The 21,566-nt window shown below is 44.3% G+C and overlaps 1 protein-coding gene across 5 annotated transcripts in view; it reads left to right on the top strand.

Moving 5' to 3' along the window:
* LOC106092475 (FH1/FH2 domain-containing protein 3) overlaps positions 1–21,566 on the top strand; it is a 419,829-nt gene that overhangs the window by 41,938 nt on the left and 356,325 nt on the right. For all 5 annotated transcript variants that reach the window (XM_059364068.1, XM_059364063.1, XM_059364048.1 and 2 more), the window contains exons 2-3: positions 12,723–12,782; positions 12,844–18,281. In XM_059364068.1, the coding sequence (XP_059220051.1) occupies positions 12,723–12,782; positions 12,844–18,281 (5,498 nt within the window). The remainder of the gene's footprint in view (positions 1–12,722; positions 12,783–12,843; positions 18,282–21,566) is intronic.

Genomic DNA, 21,566 nt, shown 5'->3' with positions numbered 1-21,566 from the left:
TTCCTGACCATATTCGCAAACTACTCCCGAATACGTTTCATTTTAATCCCATATTGTCATGATCGTCCAAAAACACTATTTAAGGGGGTTTTGGGGTTGGGGCGGCCGTCCAGATACTTGGATCCAATTTTGAATATGAAATTCGTATTCTACTATTGTCCCGATCGGTCCACTTTTATTTTTGGGTAGTACTTTTGGAGTAGGGGGGAGGGTCCGCCCCCCTTCCGATATCAAAAAATTATATAGCCTATGTGTTCCTCCAAACCAACCTACACAATCTGAAAATTACAAGGTAATCGGTTCAGCCGACAAACAAGGGTTCTTAGACGAATCATTCGAGGAGTTACAAACAGAATGACGAAATAAGTATACCCCCATCCTATGGTGGATTGATTTGATCTTAATTAAGATGTCATCAACATTTCGAACAGCAAACTGTACTCATTCGAAATTTAACGCGCTTTCAACAGAAATACAACTGACCACGCTAAATAGTTATAGAATTTCTTGCTAACTAAGAATACTATACAGGGGATAGAATATTACAGGGATTTCGGTCAATATTTGGAGATGTTATAAATGAAATACCTTTGATAATATACCCTTGATTCTATGTTTGAGGGTATGAAGTATCTAAAGTGAATTTTCCCGGGATAATCTCAAATTATGTATTGATTCTCTTGTGTATATGTATAGGCATCCATCTTCAATGGCATACTTTCCCCCCTCTTTAGACCACTAACCACTGGGAGCAAATCAATCAGTTTAAGTATTTATTGCAATGGGCACGTCACACTTATACACTACACTAAATACACACTTGCAACGCCGGCAAACGAGAAAAAAACAAAGTTTGTGTGGCACGTTACCCCATCGGTAAAGTGACAAAAGGTTGTTGAATCTTTCAGTCATGATAGAATGCGTCTACATCCCTGTCCCTCCCCCCATTACCTACTCGGATGTAAACTAAGTGCACATATCATGGGTGTAATTGGCTCGACAGTGAAATGTACGATATGTGGCAATAATAAAGAAAAAAGAAACAAATAAAATCGGATGTGATTGATACAAAATTTTTACAGAAAGACATCAACCAATGAACGAGGCAAAGCAATGCGCGGGAATACGCACTTACTCCTTGCTCACAACCATTTGCACATGGCATATGGACCTTGTATATTTGAACGTTTGACGGCGGCGTCCACTTTTCAGCATCTAGTATGGAATAGACGCGAATAGACGGCGGCATGCCAGCCAAATAGCGGCTGTTGCGAAATGCAATGCGTTAAAACGAAACTATTTTTAAGTGACAATGGATAACAGAGAGCAATATGAAGCCCATTGTAGAGTTCTTTGGTTTGATGGCACACGGTGTGTGTGTGTTTCCATTGTTTCGGGATGCTGAGGAAAAATAAGGAAAACGAAACTTGCAAAGATGGTTATAGTCCTCATTACGAAATTACGAACGATCATCCGGTCTTACTTTTCGCCGATTTGCCGAAAGTTTTGAATAGGTGGGTCATAGATTATGAAGGGTGATTTTTTTGAGGTTAGGATTTTCATGCATTAGTATTTGACAGATCACGTGGGATTTCAGACATGGTGTCAAAGAGAAAGATGCTCAGTATGCCTTGACATTTCATCATGAATAGACTTACTAACGAGCAACGCTTGCAAATCATTGAATTTTATTACCAAAATCAGTGTTCGGTTCGAAATGTGTTCAAATTTTGACAAATTTTGTTCAGCGATGAGGCTCATTTCTGGTTGAATGGCTACGTAAATAAGCAAAATTGCCGCATTTGGAGTGAAGAGCAACCAGAAGCCGTTCAAGAACTGCCCATGCATCCCGAAAAATGCACTGTTTGGTGTGGTTTGTACGCTGGTGGAATCATTGGACCGTATTTTTTCAAAGATGCTGTTGGACGCAACGTTACGGTGAATGAACACATTTCGAACCGAACACGGATTTTGGTAATAAAATTCAATGATTTGCAAGCGTTGCTCGTTAGTAAGTCTATTCATGATGAAATGTCAAAGCATACTGAGCATCTTTCTCTTTGACACCATGTCTGAAATCCCACGTGATCTGTCAAATACTAATGCATGAAAATCCTAACCTCAAAAAAATCACCCTTTACAATGGCATGGTCCTATGGCTGGTACTTTAATATAAATGGAATTTATGCCAAAGAAACCATAGGTCAAGAATCAAAATCGAGCTTCTTGTTAATAACAACAAAGTCTGTGCGCAACTAGTTTTTTATACCCGCCACCGAAGGAGGGAGGTATATTAATTTCGTCATTTCGTTTGCAACACATCGAAATATCCATTTCGGACCCTATAAAGTATATATGTTCTTGATCGTCATGATATTTTAGTCGATTTAGCCATGTCCATCCATCCGTCTGTCTGTCAAAAGCACGCTAACTTTCGAAGGGGTAAAGCTAAGCGCTTGAAATTTTGCACAAATACTTTTTATGAGCGGGATCGTAAATGGGCCAAATCGGTTCATGTTTTGATATAGCTGCCATATAAACCGATCTTGGGTCTTGACTTCTTGAGCCTCTAGAGGGTGCAATTCTCTTCCGATTTGATTGAAATTTTGCACATAGTGTTTTGGTAACAACTATGCTAAGTATGATTTAAATCGGTTCATAACCTGATATAGCTGCCATATAAACCGATCTTGGGTTTTCTTCAGTTTTTGGAGGGCACAATTCTTATGCGATTTGCAAGTTATTTTGCGCCTAGTGTTTTGGTGTCACTTCCAACCACTGTGCTAAGTACGATACTTAACCTGGTATAGGTGCCATATAAACCGATCTTCGATCTTCACTTCTTGAGCCACTTTACTTTACTTTAATTGGCTATGACAGAATTTGTTCCACTAGCCGAATGTAGAATAGAGTTCCAAGCGCCTCGATCTTCTGCGCTCAATCTAAAATCTCTGACCCCAAGTTTCGAGGTGTCCCACCCACCGCTTGATCTTTCCATCGGGCTTTTGGTCTTCTCGGTTTGCGTGTACCACCGTGTTTGCCTTTAAAAGACTTCTTTGCTGGAGCTTCTTCATCCATTCTGACAACATGACCTAGCCAACGCAGCCATTGTATTTTGATGCGTGTAACTATGCTATCGTCGTCATACAGCTGGTGGTTTATACGTCGCCCATAGTGTTCATTAACGCAAACTGGTCCATACATATTTTACAAAGAATCTTTCTCTGAAATACTCCAAGCACTGCCTCATCTGCTTTCACAAGTACCCATGCTTCAGAACCATATAACAGCACGGGTAGTATCAAAAGTCTTGTATAGTTTAATCTTTGTCTGTTGAGAGGTGGCCTTGTTGCTAAACTGCTTACTTAGTCCAAAGTAGCATCTGTTTGCCAGTATTAGTCTTCGCTTAATCTCAAAACTGGTGTCATTTGTTTCGGTGTCATTCGGCGGTGCCGAGGTAGATAACGTTACTGACTGTCTCAAAGTTGTGGTTCCCAAATTTCTCCATTTTCTTTATCTGCTCGGTAGTGTAAGGCTTTTTGGGAGTTCTTCAGCCGCTAGAGGGCGCAATTCTCATCCGATTTGGCTGAAATTTTGTACAACGGCTTCTCCCACGACCTTCAACACACATGAGAAATATGGTCTGAATCGATTTATAGCTTGATACAGCTCCCATATAAACCGATCTTCCGATTTTGCTTCTTGAGCCTCTAGAGGGCGCAATTCTTATCCGAATGGACTGAAATATTTCACAATGACTTCTACAATGTTTAGTATTCAATTCATTTATGGTCCTAATCAGACTACAACTTGATATAGCTCTTGATATTTAGGGCCCGCTCCGCTGCGCCTTCTTTAACTCTCTAATATCTTTTTAGGGTTGGGACACTTGCCCTGAATGTGTATATCGAGTTCGTGCCACTGTAGCCTAGGTCTGCCTATAGCGCTGAATGCCTGCGTTCAAATCCTGGCGATAATACCACACAAAGTTTAAAGCGGTGTTGATCCCCTCTTTATGCTAGCGACATTAGAAAATTCTCCCCCAAGAGATGTCGCACTGCGTCACGCCATTCGGACTCGGCTATAAAAAAGTCCCTTATTATTGACTTTAAACTTGAATCGGAAAGCTTTCATTGATGTGTGGGAAGTGTGCCCCTTCTCGATTCCTGGGAAAATTTTAACTCCACTCCCAAAAACCTTTCTTTTGAGTCCTATATTATCGTATTGGTAAATATTTACGGTTTAGAGAGACACTTGGCCCTTTATGTAAATATACGCTTCGTGCTCTATTTTCCTATACATTTTACATGAGCCCCATAATGGCATGATCAGTAAATAAATTCTGTTTGAGGTTGGGGTGGACCCCAGGGTCTTTGTCCCGAAAATGAGTATCAATTTCCCGAAAATCAATCAATTTAAACATGAAATTGTTTTTATATAACAGGGCGGTGTTTTCGGGTGGGGTAGTTCCCCAAATACATGGCTCTTCAATTGGATATCAAATTGGTTTTTTTTTTCTTTCAAGCACCTTTCGTTTGAACTCTATATGGTCGTGATTGGTCTATATACCCTCTTCACGGGGGTTTTGGACGGCCCCCAATCTCCGAGAACTGGTGGTTTTTAAAAATTAGGGTAATGAGAAGTGCTTTTTAGGGGAGGGATGGCACTTAGACATTTCGACTCTAATATGGTTATCAAATTCGTGCTGCACTCCCAAATCCATTTAATGTGAGCCCCATATTGTCATGGTCAGTAAAAATTAAATGTTTGGAGGGTGTTTTGGGGCTGGGCGGCCACCGGCACTTTGCCCTGAAAATAGATATCAAATTCGTTCTTTACTCCCAAATACCGTTGATTTGAGCTCCATATTGCAATAATCGGAAATGAAGTTCCGATTATGGCAATCCAAAATTGGATATCAAATTCGTTTTCTACTCTCAAATACCTTTCATTTGAGTCCCATATTGTCATAATGCGTCAATGAACCTATTTAACTTATGTTTGGAAAGAAAAGCGCCACCTAGACTTGAACACATATTTTAATGTCACATTCACAATCAACTCCCAAATACCTTTCGTTTGAGTCCCATATAGACATGGTCGGCTAATATGCCCATTTGGGGGTACTTGGGGGTGGGGCGACCTCCCATTACTTGGACCTAACTTTTTATGCCATATTTGTAATTTACTTTCGAATACTTTTCATTTGAGTCCCATATTGACATGAACGTCGAGTATATCTGTTTAGAGGAGTTTTTGGATTGGGTCGGCCCGCTGGGTACTTGTATCCCAATTTTAATACGATTTTCGTTTTCTAGTCTCCAATACCTTTCATTTGATACCCATATTGTGCCTCTCGGTCTACTTTTGGGTTTTCGATGGCTTTGTTGGGGTAAGGGGGAGCGCCCCCATCCGATATCTAAAAATTATATAGCCTATGTTTCTTTCCATACAAACTTACACAGTCTGTTCAAATTTTAAGAAAATCGGTCAAGCCGTTTTTGATTCTACGGAACAAACTAAAAAAAACCGAGTCCCATATAATCATGATGGGTCATATGCACATTTAAGGCGTTTTTGGGGGAAGGGTGACCCCCTATACTTCGTTCTGATTTTGTTTACCAAATTCATAATCTACTGCCGATTATCTTTCATTTGAGGCTCATATTGGCATGAACGTTCAATATGTCTGTTTTGCGGGAATTTTGGGGTTGCGGCGGCCCGATGGGTATTTAGACCGAAATTTTAGTACTATATTCGTATTCTATTTTCCAATATCTTTCATTTGATACCCATATTGTCCCGATCAGTCCACTCTTGATTTTGGGTGGTGTTTTTGGGTAACGGGGGAGTGTCCGCCCCTTCTGAAATCAACAAATTATAAAGCATATTTCTCCTTCCCTACCATATTCGCCATCTACTCCCGAATACCTTTCATTTTAATCCCATATTGTCATGATCGTCTAAAAACCTTGTTTTAGGGGGTTTTAGGGTTGGAGCGGCCCCCCAGTTGCTTTGAGCCAATTTTTAATGTAAATTGTACTCTACTCCTGAATACTTTTCATTTAATATCCATATTGTCCCGATCGGTCCACTTTTATTTTTGGGTAGTACTTTTGGGGTAAGGGGGAGGGTCCGCCCCCCTTCTGAAATCAACAAATTATAAAGCCTATTTCTCATTCCTTACCATATTCGCAATCTACGCCCGAATATCTTTCATTTGAGTCCCATATTGTCATGATCGTCTAAAAACCTTGTTTTAATGGGTTTTAGGGTTGGAGCGGCCCCCCAGTTGCTTTGACCCAATTTTTAATGTAAATTGTACTCTACTCCTGAATACCTTTCATTTAATACCCATATTGTCCCGATCGGTCCACTTTTATTTTTGGGTAGTACTTTTGGGGTAAGGGGGAGGGTCCGCCCCCCTTCTGAAATCAACAAATTATAAAGCCTATTTCTCATTCCTTACCATATTCGCAATCTATTCGCGAAAACCTTTCATTTGAGTCCCATATTGATAGTCCCATGATCGTCGAAAAACCTCATTTTAGGGGTCCTTGGGGTTGGGGCGGCCCCCCAGCTGCTTTGACCCAATTTTTAATGTAAATTCGTACTTTGCTTCTGAATACCCTATATTTGATATCCATATTGTCCCGATCAGTCCACTTTTATTTTTGGGTAGTACTTTTGGGGTAAGGGGAGGGTCCGCCCCCCTTCCGATATCAAGAATTTATATAGCCCACGATTTCCTCCAGACCAACCTACAAAATCTGTGAAAATTTCAAGGTAATAGGTTCAGCCGTTTTTAAGTCTATACGGAACAAACAAACAAACCAAACTACGAAACGTACTAAAATATTATAAATCCCGTTTCTCGGATATTAAGATACAGCCAGAATTATACAAATTTAGTTTAATTTATTAAAGCTTTTATGTTATCCATAAATTTCTGATCGTCGTAAAATTCTAAGACGATCAAACGACGTCCGTCCATCTGTCCATCCGTCGGTCCGTCAGTTGTAATCACGCTACATTCTTTAAAAGTTGAGATATTGAGCTGAAATTTTGCACAGACTCGTATTTTTTCTATACGCAGGTTCTTGAGTGGGCCAAATCGGAGTATATTTGGATATAGCTCCCATATGGACCGATCTGGCGATTTAGGGTCTTAAGCCCGTAAAAGCCTCAGTTTTTGTCAGATTTCGCTGAAATTTGAACGGGAAGTTGTACTAGGAGCCCCAATACTGAAACCGAATACGGCCCATATCGGACCATATTTACATATAGCTGTCATATAGACTGATATGCCGGTTTAGGGTCTTAAACCTGTAACAGGCGCATTTATTATTCGATTTAGCTGAAATTTGAAATGGTAAGTTGTTCCACGCCTCCCGACATCCGACCCAAACATGGTTCAGATCAGTTCTCGCCAGAATTAGGAGGGGATAACCACCGCTAAAAAAATTTTCTGATGTTTTCGACAGGATTCGAATCCAGACTCATAGGCGGACATGCTAATCTCTGCGATACGGTGGCTTCCATCAGATAAAATCAGCGGAAGGATATGCGACTGGGAAGTGTCGATATTTCACTGATTCTCTTCACATAAGTTCCAGCTTTGGGGAAAATACTGCAGAAGTGGTTCCTCGGCTAAACAGAAGAAGCGGATAGGGATACATTTCGACACACATTATGCCTGAGAATTAAGTGCAAACTGCAGAGGACATAGAAATATTGGTCTCACGGATCACGAAACCCCTCAATTAGTCGCTTATGTCAGCATGCCCTTGTTCCAAGCCAATGGGCACACAGCGACCGCCATGGTCGAACCCACAGCAGGTTGAGGAAGGACTGCAGAAAACTTTTCAGTAGAGCGAAAACCACAAGGACACCACACAATTGGGACGTCTATAAGGCTGAGCTAAGAATATACAAGGGCGAGAGTTCTGCATATAATTCTGTAGCTCCGTGGAGAATACAACTGAAGCCTCTAGGCTAAGGAAGATTCTGTCCTCGAGACCTATTGCGGTGGGGTATATTCAAAAGTCAGATAATGTATGGACAATGTCTAATGAGGAAACACTAGAACTACTCGTTGATACACATTTCTTTGAAAATTCTCCAACGGGCAACGTGGCGCCAGCAGAGGTTGTCACTGGTATGCATTCGTCGGAGGTTATTGGGGAAAATGTGTATGAGCCGAAAATCCTTTGGGCGCTAAAAAGTTTCGACTCTTTAAAGTAGCCTGGCACTGAAGATGTATCACCGGTTGAATTACAAGCTGTGTCTGATGGACTGGTTCCTTGGTTTAGGGAGATATACTCTGATTGTATTAGCATGTCATATATACCTGGGGGATGAAGGGACACGATGGTCATTTTCATTCCGAAAGCAGGAAAACTCTACCACACGAAGGCGAAAGATTTTCGTCCTATTAGTCTGTCATCGTTTATGCTGAAGAGTTTTGAGAGGTTGAGAGAAACATATCTTAGGGTAAAGATCCCTTGACCTCACCTCACCTTGACAGCACCTCAAGGAGGTGTACTGTCTCCTCTACTTTGGAATTTAGCCATTAACAATATAGTATTGTCCCTGGAGAAAAAAGTGGTTGTAAAAGTGGTCGCGTATGCTGATGACGTGGCTATTGCGGTACGGAGAAATTTTCCCAGCACTCTAACAGATATACTTTAGGAAGCTCTACGCGCAACAGTGATGTTGGCTACCGAAAGTGGTCTAGGCGTAAAATCGTGGAAGACACAAGTAGTTCTTTTCAACAGGAGATACAATTTACCTGCAGTGGCGTGTGTCTCCTTGGGAGGAGAAAATGTCCCATTTACAGAAGGCGCAAATACCTGGGTGTTTTGCTGGAAAGGAAAGTGAACTTCAAATCCAACATTTTGGGAAGAGTAAGAAAGGCAACTCTTGCCTTATACACCTGCAAGAGAGCCATTGTCAAAAGTTGGGCGGTTTAAACTGCGTGTCATGCATTGGGTATATACTGCAGTTGTCAGACCTATAATGCTATATGGTGTTGTGGTCTGGTGGACGGCGCTTCAAAAGTCCACCTACTGTTCAATATTCAAATCCAAAGGATGGCTTGTTTGTGCATTACAGCCGCACTGAGGACGACCCTCCCTGATGCACTGAATTTAATGCTACATCTAATGCATTTAATTCAGTGCATCAGGGAGCATTAAATTCAGTGCATCAGGGAGCATTAAATTCAGTGCAACAGGGAGGGTCGTCCTCAGTACGGCTGTAATGCACAAACAAGCCATCCTTTGGATTTGAATATTGAACAGTAGGTGGACTTTTGAAGCGCCGTCCACCAGACCACAACACCATATAGCATTATAGGTCTGACAACTGCAGTATATACCCAATGCATGACACGCAGTTTAAACCGCCCAACTTTTGACAATGGCTCTCTTGCAGGTGTATAAGGCAAGAGTTGCCTTTCTTTGTGGCTAGACAAATTGCTGCGACCACTACCGTGAGTCTAAGGGAGCTTTGCCTTTCGTCATGTGGAGGCAACGGACACTGTGTTATCCTTGAGACAATGTAGCATTAAATTCAGTGCATCAGGGGGGGTCGTCCTCAGTGCGGCTGTAATGCACAAACAAGCCATCCTTTGGATTTGAATATTGAACAGTAGGTGGACTTTTGAAGCGCCGTCCACCAGACCACAACACCATATAGCATTATAGGTCTGACAACTGCAGTATATACCCAATGCATGACATGTTTAAACCGCCCAACTTTTGACAATGGCTCTCTTGCAGGTGTATAAGGCAAGAGTTGCCTTTCTTTGTGGCTAGGCAAATTGCTGCGACCACTACCGTGAGTCTAAGGGAGCTTTGACTTTCGTCATGTGGAGGCAACGGACACTGTGTTATCCTTGAGACAATGTCCTATGTAAATTACACCCTGCCGCTTTTTTACTTTTTGGGCAACCCAATACAATATCCCTGGTAATTGAAGTAACATGGACTTCTATACGGATGGTGTCAAACTAGACAACCAGGTTGGCTTTGGGCTGAACTTTAAAGAACTGGGAGTGGTCATACATAAAAGGTTTCCAACATTTTGGAAAGGACAAGAAAGGCAACTCCCCACACACCTGCAAGAGAGCCATTGGCAAAGTTGGGGGGTTTAAACCGCATGTCATGCACTGCGCGTATACTGAAGTTGTCAGACTTATAATGCTGTATGGTGTTGTGGTCTGATGGACGGCGCTTCAAAAGTCCACCTACTGTTCAATAGTAAACCGGATCCAAAGGAAGTTACATAGACTTCTATACGGATGGTTCCAAACTAGACCAGCAGGTGGACTTTGGGATCTAGAACTGGTCATATCGAATAGGTAACCCGACCACTGCAGTGTGTATCAAGCAGAGATCCTTGCATTTAAGGAAGTGCTGGAATGACTAAGATATAATGTCATTACGACGATTGGCCAAAATATCTTCTCATACAGCCAGGCAGCCATTGAATCCCTGGAGAACGTATTTCTGAACACAAAAACCGCCCTCGACTGTCGCGGATCTCTTAACAAGATGACTGAACAGTTCAAAATTCACCTGGTCTTGGTGCGGGGCCACAGAGATATCCCAGGTAATTGTAAAGAGGACGAGCTTGAGAGACTAGGAACTACCTTTAGTGAAACTGGAATGGACGACGAATGATAGATGGTCACAAAGAAGGGGCTGTGAGCATTCCAAAGCTATGTGGCCTAATCTAGACTTGAAGAGGTCTACCGCTCTGCTATCGCTGGCTAGAACAGACGTCTCAGTCATTAAGTCACTGTCTAATCGGAAAACATGCTGACAGACTAAAGGTTGCCAGTTATGACTTTTACAGAAGCTGTGAGGTCATCGAAGAAGAAGAAGGGACTATAGAACACCTTCTGTGTGTGGGTGTCCCGCACTAGCAGTCAGTAAGAGTTCCACTTTAGGTTTTCATTTCTTTGAGAACCTGTCTAATTTAGGGGATGTGAACGTTTAAAAGTTGTTGAACTTTTTAAAGCGATCTGGATGGTTCAACGGTAGAAACAAGAAGGCATCTGCATTTTTCTGTTTCTGTGGTATCACTATGAACGACAACGTCTTAGTGAGTCTGATGGTAGACTGCCTCTTAAATCTGACCTTACCCAACCTAGGGCGCTCTACAAACGTAGCAAATATTGGTTTATCTATAATGGAATTTGAGTTTCATTATCCTCTCTGGTATATATGACCGCTCGGATAGTCTTGGACGTGAGTCGGCCCAGACTTTACCATACAGAAGTCGAATTTTCAGTCTACTCCCCAATACATAACAAAATGCCCGCTTGAGGAACTTTGGAATGGGACAGAATTCTAAACCTCAAACTGTGGTATCAGCTTCGCACTCGCTTATATTCCATTTAAAACTTATAACTATAAAGTGAGGTGGACCCTTGACACTTGGTGAGGTGGACCCTTGACACCAAATGTGGGTTGGAATTCATTCTCTTATCCAAAGTTGCTTCTATTTGAGTCCCTTGATGTTTCAATCGATTTACCAGGCCGCTTGTTGGCGGATTGGTTGTGGAGAAGCCTTGCAGACACTTGGCCCAAATTTGGGAGTCAGATTCGTATTGTACTTCCAAATAGCGAGAAGCCCAGCTGAGAGCTACCGGGGTCGCGTCCACTGGTTGCGGATAGTGGGATGCTTCGTATACGAAGTAACTTCAGTTGCACTCGTGGACAATCAGCGATATCGAGTGGAGAGTCTGGGCCGCACCGGCTCTTGCTTAAATGCTGGGTGCCTGTGATACTCGATATGACAAGGCGAGTTACTTAGCACATCCGGCGGAGATCGGTGCTAAGGATCGGAACGAGCTTGCTCACCTATGGAGCTTGACGAAGATCGCTTCCTCCATATATCAGTGGCTACAACAACAACAGCAACTGAATTTGTCCTCAATGTCCTTAACTCGATATCGGGAGGCCACCGTGGCGCAGAGGTTAGCATGTTCGCCTTTGACGCCGAACGCCAGGGTTCAAATCCCGGCGTGAACATCAGAAATAGGTTTCAGCAGTGGTAATCCCCTTACTAATGCTGGCTACATTTGTGAGATATCCTGCCATTTTAAAACTTCTCAACGAAGAGGTGTCGCTATGCGGCACGCCGTTTGGACTCGGTAATAAAAAGGAGGCCCCTGAATGGAATGTTCATGGGAAATTTAGTTAGTCCTTAACTCGCTGGTATTTGCCGTCAGACGGGCCATCCTTTCATTCTCCCTTATCGCCCACACCCAAATGATGTGGATCCCGTTACATTTAGTGTGAGTGGTCCCCGCCTACCGAATTTCTTACCCTTTTAACCATATGACAATCCGTGAGTATGTTCACTGTTGCACGTGTGGTGTTTGCCCTTTAGGAGTTCACGCATACGGCGATTAATCGTTTATTCGACTGCAAGGATGTTTTCTGGTCCGGCAGGCTATAGAAGACCCAATCCCCCACACCCAGACTCTTTTATCGTCCTATAGTTTTGAGCCATCTGTGTATTAGCAATAGTCACCAAGCGGTACTTGTGCTAGGGATTCGCAAGTCCTTGGAATGTGTATTCGACGCGCGACCCATCAGCCTAAATGGTGGCTGCCCACCCTGGCAAACTGTCCTACATCAATAACCTCTATTGTGAATATTACATCAAAATGTTTTTCAATTGTTTTTGTTTTTTATATATATTTTCAGACATCATATAAATCGTCTCTGCCCTCTTCTACCTATAAATCAGGATCCTCAACCAGTTCGGTAAGTTGTAAATTTTTGCTAAATTTAATTTTTTTTTAATTGCTTTTTTTGCATTTTGCAGTATTCCCCACGTGATGAGATCAGTAGCTCCACATCACGCTACCCATCCACCGCCTACTCCTCCCCCACCGCCTACCGACCCTCCTTTTCGGGTGGTACCTATCGTGTGAAACGCGAAACACCTGTGGCACCTGCCCCTACCTATGTTAGCCGTTATACACCCATCTCAACCACCTGCTCCTCCTCATCCAACACACTATCGAAAGCTGACAGCACCACCGGAAGTGGTCTGGGTGATTTGTACAGCATGAAACCCAGCAGTCAACTAAAGCGTTATGGCTCAACATGCAGTAGTTTGGGTAAATACTCAAGAGAACCCAGTCCAGCTGCTTTGGAACATACGAATCGCATACGTTCGCGTGATCCCAGCCCGGTGATGAGATCAATAAGGGCTGCTTCGCGGGATCCTAGTCCCGGTTTGGACAGCAAATACAAATTGGGCAATTATGGCAGTGGAAATTCTTATCGCATGAATATGCCCAAGGCAGCTGCGACGACGCCATCATCTCCCTATAATGCACGTTATGGTGCGGCACGCACACCCTCCTCCAGTTCATTGGGGGAAAAGTCTTCACTGTATGGTGGCGGTGGTGTTGGGGGTGGTGTTGGTTCGAGTGCCACCAGAACTCCTTCTTGCACTTCCTTGGCGGAAAAGTCTTCCACCTCCTATGGTATGGCAGCCTCAAAACGAACACCTTCCTCCACCTCACTGGCTGACAAGACAACGAGCTATGGCAATAGCAGCACAAAGCGAACTCCCTCCTCTTCGTCGTTGGCTGATAAATCCTCTGCTTATGGCTCGGCAAGTGCTAGACGTACACCTTCTTCGACTTCCCTAACAGAGAAATCTTCAGCCTATAGCTCCTCCAGCACCAAGCACAGTCAGTCTCCCACTCCTAAGGGCGATAGGACTCCGGCCTATAATCCCAGCAGTCCAAGCAGCACAAGAAAAGCTCAACCCAGTGTTAGGCGCACACCCTCTTCCACATCGATATCGGAGAAATCTTCATCGGAAAGAACTTCAAGTGACCACCAGCAGCCGGCTCGCTGCTTAAGTAAACCAAAGATGTTTCAGCCTAGTGAAAAGGAAAAGGAGATTGCAAAGCCAAATGAAACACCACCAACACCGCAACTGCCTGCCATTGTCATTCATGAGGAGGAAAATCAGCTAGAGGAATCTGATACCACCGAGGAGGATGAGTCTGATACCTCTGAGGATGATGAACTAGAGGAGCCAGCTGAACTATTCCTAGCCGTAAGCGTTTGCAATCGAGGAACTTCGCCCAATCCCCCAGGTAACCGGGCAATGAATATGCAAACCAAAAATGCTGCTGACATTGCTGGCACAGTGGAGAAGACCATACTGCGCTCCACCAAGAAGAGGAAGATGTTGGAAAAGGAAATGCAGTCCGAGCGAGTAGATGATGCCAGCAAGTATACCAAATACGCCTACAATAGTCGCCTTTCGCCCTTGAGTCCCCGTAGTGATCGTTATTCACCTTCGAATCTGCGTTACAGCAGTAGCCCCTTATCCTCAACACCCTCGAAATCCTCCTCTTTGTCCACCAATGAGGATAGCAGGCGCGAAGATTCCACCACTTCCAGTGGTAGCCCGGTGCGCAGTCCCAAATCACCTTTGCCAAAGTCCAAGCTTTCCCCTCCCAGGGCGGGAAGATTAAAGTCTCGTCAATCGTCAATGGAAAGCCTAAGTCCCAATAAACCACCCATGGGTCCCAAGGGAGAATCCCCTCTGAAATTGAGCTCACCCAATGCGAGCAGCCTTTGCCTGGGCGGCAGCAAAATACCAAATAAAGATTTTCGCAAATCCTCCCTCAATGTGGGACCCACTGAGCGCACAGCGAGAAAGTCCAGAACGCCCAGCACAGGCAATGACTCGGACTTCAATACCATAGAGGCATTAAATGGAGCCTTGCAGGCCATACAACGCTTGGAGAGATCACCCAGTGCAGGATCGGAGGTGAGCAATGCTTCCAGTCGCTCGCTGAGAAGTAGAAATCTCAACGAGAGTAAATTGCGCCAAAGATGCCTTGGCAAGCCTTTGGGCAGCAGAACCCCACCCTCGCCCCTCAGCAGGCAAAATAGTGGCACAAATTTGAAACAGCGAACACCCATGATAGCATCGCCCTTGGCGGCGCGCTCCACCAAAATCATGGTGGCCCCGGTAACATCCTCCTCCAGTGGCAATGATAGTTCAGGGGAAATAAAAAAGACTCACAAGAAGGTGGCCAAGAAAAAGATGGCAAAGGAAGTGGCAAATTCAGTTTCCAGCACCAGTTGCTCCATTAGTCTCAGCAGCAGTAGTAGTGGTGGTGGTGGTGGTGGTGGTGGTGGTAACAACGATTCTGATAACCAAAGTTCGAATGCTGCCAAAAGACAATTGCCACAACCGAAAGTGGTGGTGGTGGCCCCCAGCACCACCCCAGTGACTGCTACTCCCAGCACCACAACAACCCTTGAGAGTGTAAAAGCAAGCAAGAAATCTGAGTCATCTGCCCTCAAAAAATCTTCATCGAACTCTTTGCGACCCGACAAAGATCCCCTCCGGCGCTTGAAAAAATTATCGTCTGTCTCGAATTTTTTCGTAACCCAACAGAAAGTAACCAACAGCGATGACCAGATATATCTAGAGAGCACCGAGACCTCAGGTGGGGGCAGCAGCAGCGCTGGCGGCGGTGCAGAGGGCGGCGCGGATGGGGGTGGCGGGGCGACATCAACATCTACTGATTTAGATTTGCCATCGTCAAAATCATCATCGAAGAAGAGCATCAGTCTAACACGAGCCAACGAAACGAAAACATCGAAACTAGCGAAACCATCGAACTGCAGCACAAGTGCCAGTAATTCAAATAGTCCGGTTCACTTTGCCAAAAGTTCTACAGCAAGTGAACCTCATTTGAGTAGTGCCACAACGAAAACATCCTCGAAGTCAAGCAAAACTTCCGCCTCCAAGTCAAAGACGAAATCAAAGTCGCGTTCGGCATCCGTGAACGCTTCATCGACAACTTCCGGAAGCCACAACGACTCCGCAGAAATGCCCACTGACCAGCGAACAGAGTCTGTGTCGCCATACTTGGCCACAACGACGGCGACAACGACCACCACCAATGTTACCACCTCTACGGGAGGCACTGACTCCGAGGAGGCCAGCTGGTGGCAGGATACAAGTCAACAGATCGACACCTCGTCAGCCTTGGACTGCAGTTTCAAAGATGAAATGCGTTTCAAGGTAAGACATGTGGATTCCGGTGAAACCGCCTGGTGGTTGCGCAACGATGACAACGAAGCAGAGGAGGTGGAGGAAGAGGAGAACGATATAACCACAGATGTGTTTGACGAAAACGGTGTCAACACCAACGATCCCACAACGAACTATCGCAAAGACATCGCCCTAAGTGAACTCGATTACAAAGCCCAAGAGGGATGTTACTATGAGGAATCTGCCCAGGATACAATCGATGGAGAAGTGCGTCAATTTCCACGCAGTCATCTTACACCCGAAACTGATTGGTGGAACGATGACAATGGCGAAGGAGAGCAGGAGGAGCAAACATCAGCCGAACAGGAATATGCCATAGCCACTGCGCCACCCAAGCAAACCCAAACCATACAATTGAAAATATGCCGTGTGGAGTCGGGGGAAATCCCTTGGTGGCAGCAGCAAGAAGAGGAAGAAGAAGAGGCAGAAAATCAACAAGACATTAGCCAGCCGGAAGGTGAAGCAGCCGAAGAAGATGACCAAGTCATAACATTTGAAGCGCAAAGGCCACAGGATACCACAGAACCTTCATCCACAGCCAGTTCCTCTGCGGATCACAACAAAAAATGGTGGCTCTCTGGTCCCAGCAAGAAACTCTTTAGCATTCCCCGGGTAGAGTCTGGCGAAAAAGCCTGGTGGCAGGTGGATAACTCCGACAAGGAAAGCAAACGTAGCAAATCTCAGGATCCTGTGCAACAACAACAACAGCAAACAACCGAACAAACACCTCCACCACCCCAAGTTGCGAACCCCCAAAACACGCGCTTTCAAATGCCTCGTGTTGAGTCGGGAGAAAAGGCTTGGTGGTTGGCTGAAAGTTCTGACAAAGATGAGAAACGCAGCAAGTCCAGGGAACCAGAACGTTGGAAGGACAGCCGTTCGCCTTCGTCTCGCCAAAGCCAAAGTCCCATCAAAAAGCTGTTTAATTTAACCCGAGTCGATGCCGATCATGAGGAGGAGGCTTGGTGGCAATCGGAGCCCAATGAAAGAGGCAAAACTCGCAGCAGATCTCGCGACTCGGATCAATGGAGCAACGGTCGCCATCGCTCAAGGCCTGATCAACGGCAACATTCATCCACACCTCCTGCCGAGCATGCCAAGCAGCCAATGTGGTTCGAGTCACCCAGAAGCAGTGAAAGTCCAGTCAAAAGAGTTTTCACTCAACAACAATCGCTGGAGGAGCAGAAAGAACGCTGGCTGGAGGAACGTAATCGGCAATACCAGCAAGAGCAAGCAGCCCAGGAAGTGTATAGGCAAAGCCAACAAATTCATGCTACGGATAACCAAAAACAATGGCCTGAACTACCCTCCCAACGCTCACACGAGTATGAAGAGGAACCTGAGGAGGAGGAGGAGGAGGAGGAGGAGGAAGAATCGCACCATCATCATCAGCCACAAACATCCTTTATGCCCTCAAATCGTGCTGACTCACAGACCGAACTGAGTAATTCATTTAATTTTGAGTATTCAGAACGACCACCACCGCTGGGTCAATGTGCCAGTCCGGTGCAGAATGAAGAGGAGGTAGTGGCCGCAGCAACGGCAGCAACAAGAAGAGAACCGTATTGCTCATCGCCCTACGACAACATTCCAATGACAAAAGTTCAACAACAAACTATGGCAATGGGGAGCACAGCATCAGTGGCCACCACAAATCTAATGCCAATTTTAGGTGCTACAACACCACCACCAGCACCACCAACCAACAACACAAAGCCCGCACACTTGGCCTACAATAATAATAATAATGCAAACAATGCCAGCCACATCTATCAGCAAGAGCACCTGAATCAACAACAACAACAACAGCAGCAGCAACAAAACTCAACATCACCACCATTAGTACACCAACAGCACTACTACTCTACGCCATCTCCACCACACACCTCAACACAACAAAGACCACAACCACAGCCGGCACAATACAACAACAACGAGTTGCGTGCTACAAATGGTAAACTTTTCATTTCGCGCCATCAAAACATCGATGAGCTTTTGAGTGGTTCGTGTCGTCCCTTAAGTCCGTTGTTCTTTGAAAACGACAATGGCAGCTTTCAAACAATGCCCACACAACGCAACATGTTTCTGGGGGAGATAACGCCCGACCAAGTGCGCATTCACGATAGCACAGCACAAATGCCGCACATTCAACGCATGGATAGGTGAGTTCAAATATATAGAAATTCACCTCATTCAATTAACTCATTCACCACACGTAAACATTTGGGTATGGTGGCAAAGCGAATACAAGCTTTTTCATTCATTAATGGAAAAAACGAATAGAGAATCGATATGAGGGATAGGTTCTTACCAACATTGGTAGATTTCTATTCTCTTGCTAGGTTGACTGACCTCAATATTGGTAGGTTTGGTAGGTCCAGAATAAAACTTTAGATGTCGACGGCCAAATACTGTTGCAAGGGGACTCACTGCTTCAAATTTCGAGAAAAAGGTTCTAAATTCTGACATTGACTGTAACTGTACGAGTGTTGAGAGATCTCTTTCCAAATTTCGTTAACTCTGGGTAAGAAAAACGGCTTTTGTGCGTTAAATGCATTCAATTGCAAAACAGGGCTATGTGGCAAAAGTATCAAATGTAGTCAGATCAGGTCCATACTCATATGATGAGGGTTCAATGCAACTCACTGTAACGGCGAAAATGGGCAAAAACGCATTTCTCGGCTAAAACAATAAATCGGGAGCTAACTATATTCTAACTCGACATAAGTGTCGTTGAAATCGGGGCAAAAAAACGACTTAATGAACTCAAAATTTCTTATGGGAAAATCGGTATAAAGGGTTTTATATCAACCTAGAGGTCATCTTTGAACTGTAGGCTGTAGAGTGATTTCAACAAACAAATACTTTTCTTGAGTGGCAACACTGGTAGGGACTACGAAAACTTTAGAGGTGCCTTTAATCGTGGTTTACTACCTTTTTTGAATGCTACGGTTTCCCGAGTTTATTTCTTGAGCCTGTAGTTGGTTTAATTCTTATCCGTCCGCCTGCACAGATACTTCTAATCGATGTAGGTCGTCGGAGGTTGCAAATGGGCCCTATCGGTTCAGATTTGGATATAGCTCCCATAAAAACTGATCTCCCGATTGGATTTCTTAAAACCCTGGAAGCCGCAATTTTTGGGCTGAAATTTTGCATGTGGTGTTCTGTTATGACTCCCAACAACTGCGCCAAGTACGGTCCAAATCGGTGTATAAACTGATATAGCTCCCATATAAACCGATTTCCCAATTTGACTTTTTGAGCCCTTACAAGCCGCAATTATGGTTCGATTTGGCTGAAATTTTGCACCTGATATTCCGTTATGACTTTTAATAACTGTGCCAGGTACGGTCCAAATCGTTCTATAACCTGATATAGCTCCCATATAAACCGATTCTCCGTAGCGCAGAGGTAAGCATGTCCGCCTATGACGCTGAACGCCTGGGTTCGAATCCTGGCGAGACCATCAGAAAAAAATTTTCAGCGGTGGTTTTCTCCTCCTAATGCTGCCAACATTTGTGAGGTACTATGCCATGTAAAACTTCTCTCCAAAGAGGTGTCGCACTGCGGCACGCCGTTCGGACTCGACTATAAAAAGCAGGCCCCTTATCATTGAGCTTAAATTTGAATCGAACTGCACTCATTGATATGTGAGAAGTTTGCCCCCGTTCCTTAGTGGAATGTTCATGGGCAAAATTTACATTTTTACACGAAAGACTGTCTCCTTGTCTGAAACCTCGTTTGGTATTGAACATTGAACGGAGAGGTTGTTTCCTTTTTTTACTAAAAGTCGTATCAGTATTGCAGGAATATCAAACTCATACTGAAGTACCTTTGAACAGGCTGTCGAAGGCTACTTTGTAATCAACGAAAAGATGGATGGAGTTGATTTGTCCTTCTCCGGTCTTATCCAGTATTTAGCACCATATAAATATCTGATCTATGGTGTATTTACCAGGTCTAAAGCCGCACTGATAGAGCCCAAATGTTTCGCCATATCAGCGTGTCGCCTCTGTTCTTAAACATTTCAGCCGGAAACTCATCGGTTCCTGCTGCCTTATTGTTTTTCAGCCAGCTAGCCGTGTTGAGAGCGTGGTCGGAATGCCAGTGCGGCCGTCGTAGGTTCATTTTCCGCCTTGGTCTGTAACTTCTGTGTTATCACAATGGACTTAAAATTGTCTAAGCGAATCTGTAAGAGACTGCCACTCTTACCTCCTGCTACGTGGACCTCATTCGGACTAGATAGTACACATTCTACACCATCGTAAGAATCCATCAGTGTTTTTTCCATAGCCCAAGCACACTTTCTGTGTCAGTTACTAGATTTCCTTCTTTGTCTCTGCAGGAAGATGTGTCTGCACCAAAGCCAAAGGTTTGATGTTCGATTCTTTGTTCAAATGTTTTTCTCTGCGGAATAGACGTTTTCTCTCTCCCTGCTGATACCTCTCCTTCTACTGATATCAGGGTTGCCCTGTATGCCGCTTTCTTGGCTTCAGTGGAATTTCGAAATTCTTGGTCGTGTCATGTGTTTCTTGGGGGAAGCTTCTGATACCCATAAAACGGATTCCGCGACATTTTCCATGGAGTAGGGGATAGTTTGCCACTGCCCTGTTAAATAATCGGCACATGGAGTGCTTTCATCAAGCAGTTACATCAGTCGCTGTTGCCATCTGTTGAGTTTGCAGCTTTTCAACGCCTAGCTTTCATACATTGGCAGATCTTATTTTTCTAGCCACTCAAAGGGGGCGAACCTTTCACAAGTGAATGATCCGAATCTATTTTCTCTTCTCGGATCGAGCGTATATCTAACATTCAGGAAGATTGCCTTCCACCTATTACAACATGATCAAATTGGTTCCTTGCATCTTGATCTGGGGACAACCATGTGGTTTGGTGAATTTGGGTTTATATGTTAAAATCTGGTGCTGCTAGCTGTCATGTTATTCCCGAGATGAAATCTATTAGCCTCAATCCATTTACAGACGTTGTCTCGTGGTGGCTAAATTTTTTCGACTGTTGGACCAAAAATATTTTCCTCCCCTATAAAATGCAAATCTGCCCTTGAACATTCCGCTAAGAAACAAGGGACAATTGCCCGAATATCACCGAGTTCTGTCCGATTCAAGTTTAAGTTCAACGATGAGGGGTCTCCTTTTTATAGCCGAGTCCGAGCAGCGTGCTAAAGAGCGACACCTATTGGGAGAGAAGTTTTTCCTTGGCAAAGCACCTCACAGACTTCGCCAGCATTAGCAGGGGGCAACCACCGCTGAAACATTTTTATTTCCACCACCATAGCATAGGGGATACATTCATTTAGTCATTCCGTTTGCAACATACCGAAATATCCAATTCCGACCCAACAAAGAATATATATTTCTGATCGTCGAACAATTCTTCTGACGATGTCCGTGTGTCTGTCCGTCATTTGTAATCACGCTACAATCTTT

Source organism: Stomoxys calcitrans, chromosome 1 (assembly GCF_963082655.1).
Source record: "Stomoxys calcitrans chromosome 1, idStoCalc2.1, whole genome shotgun sequence".
Taxonomy (NCBI): Eukaryota; Metazoa; Arthropoda; class Insecta; order Diptera; family Muscidae; genus Stomoxys; species Stomoxys calcitrans.
This window is presented reverse-complemented; position numbering and strand designations above follow the sequence as displayed.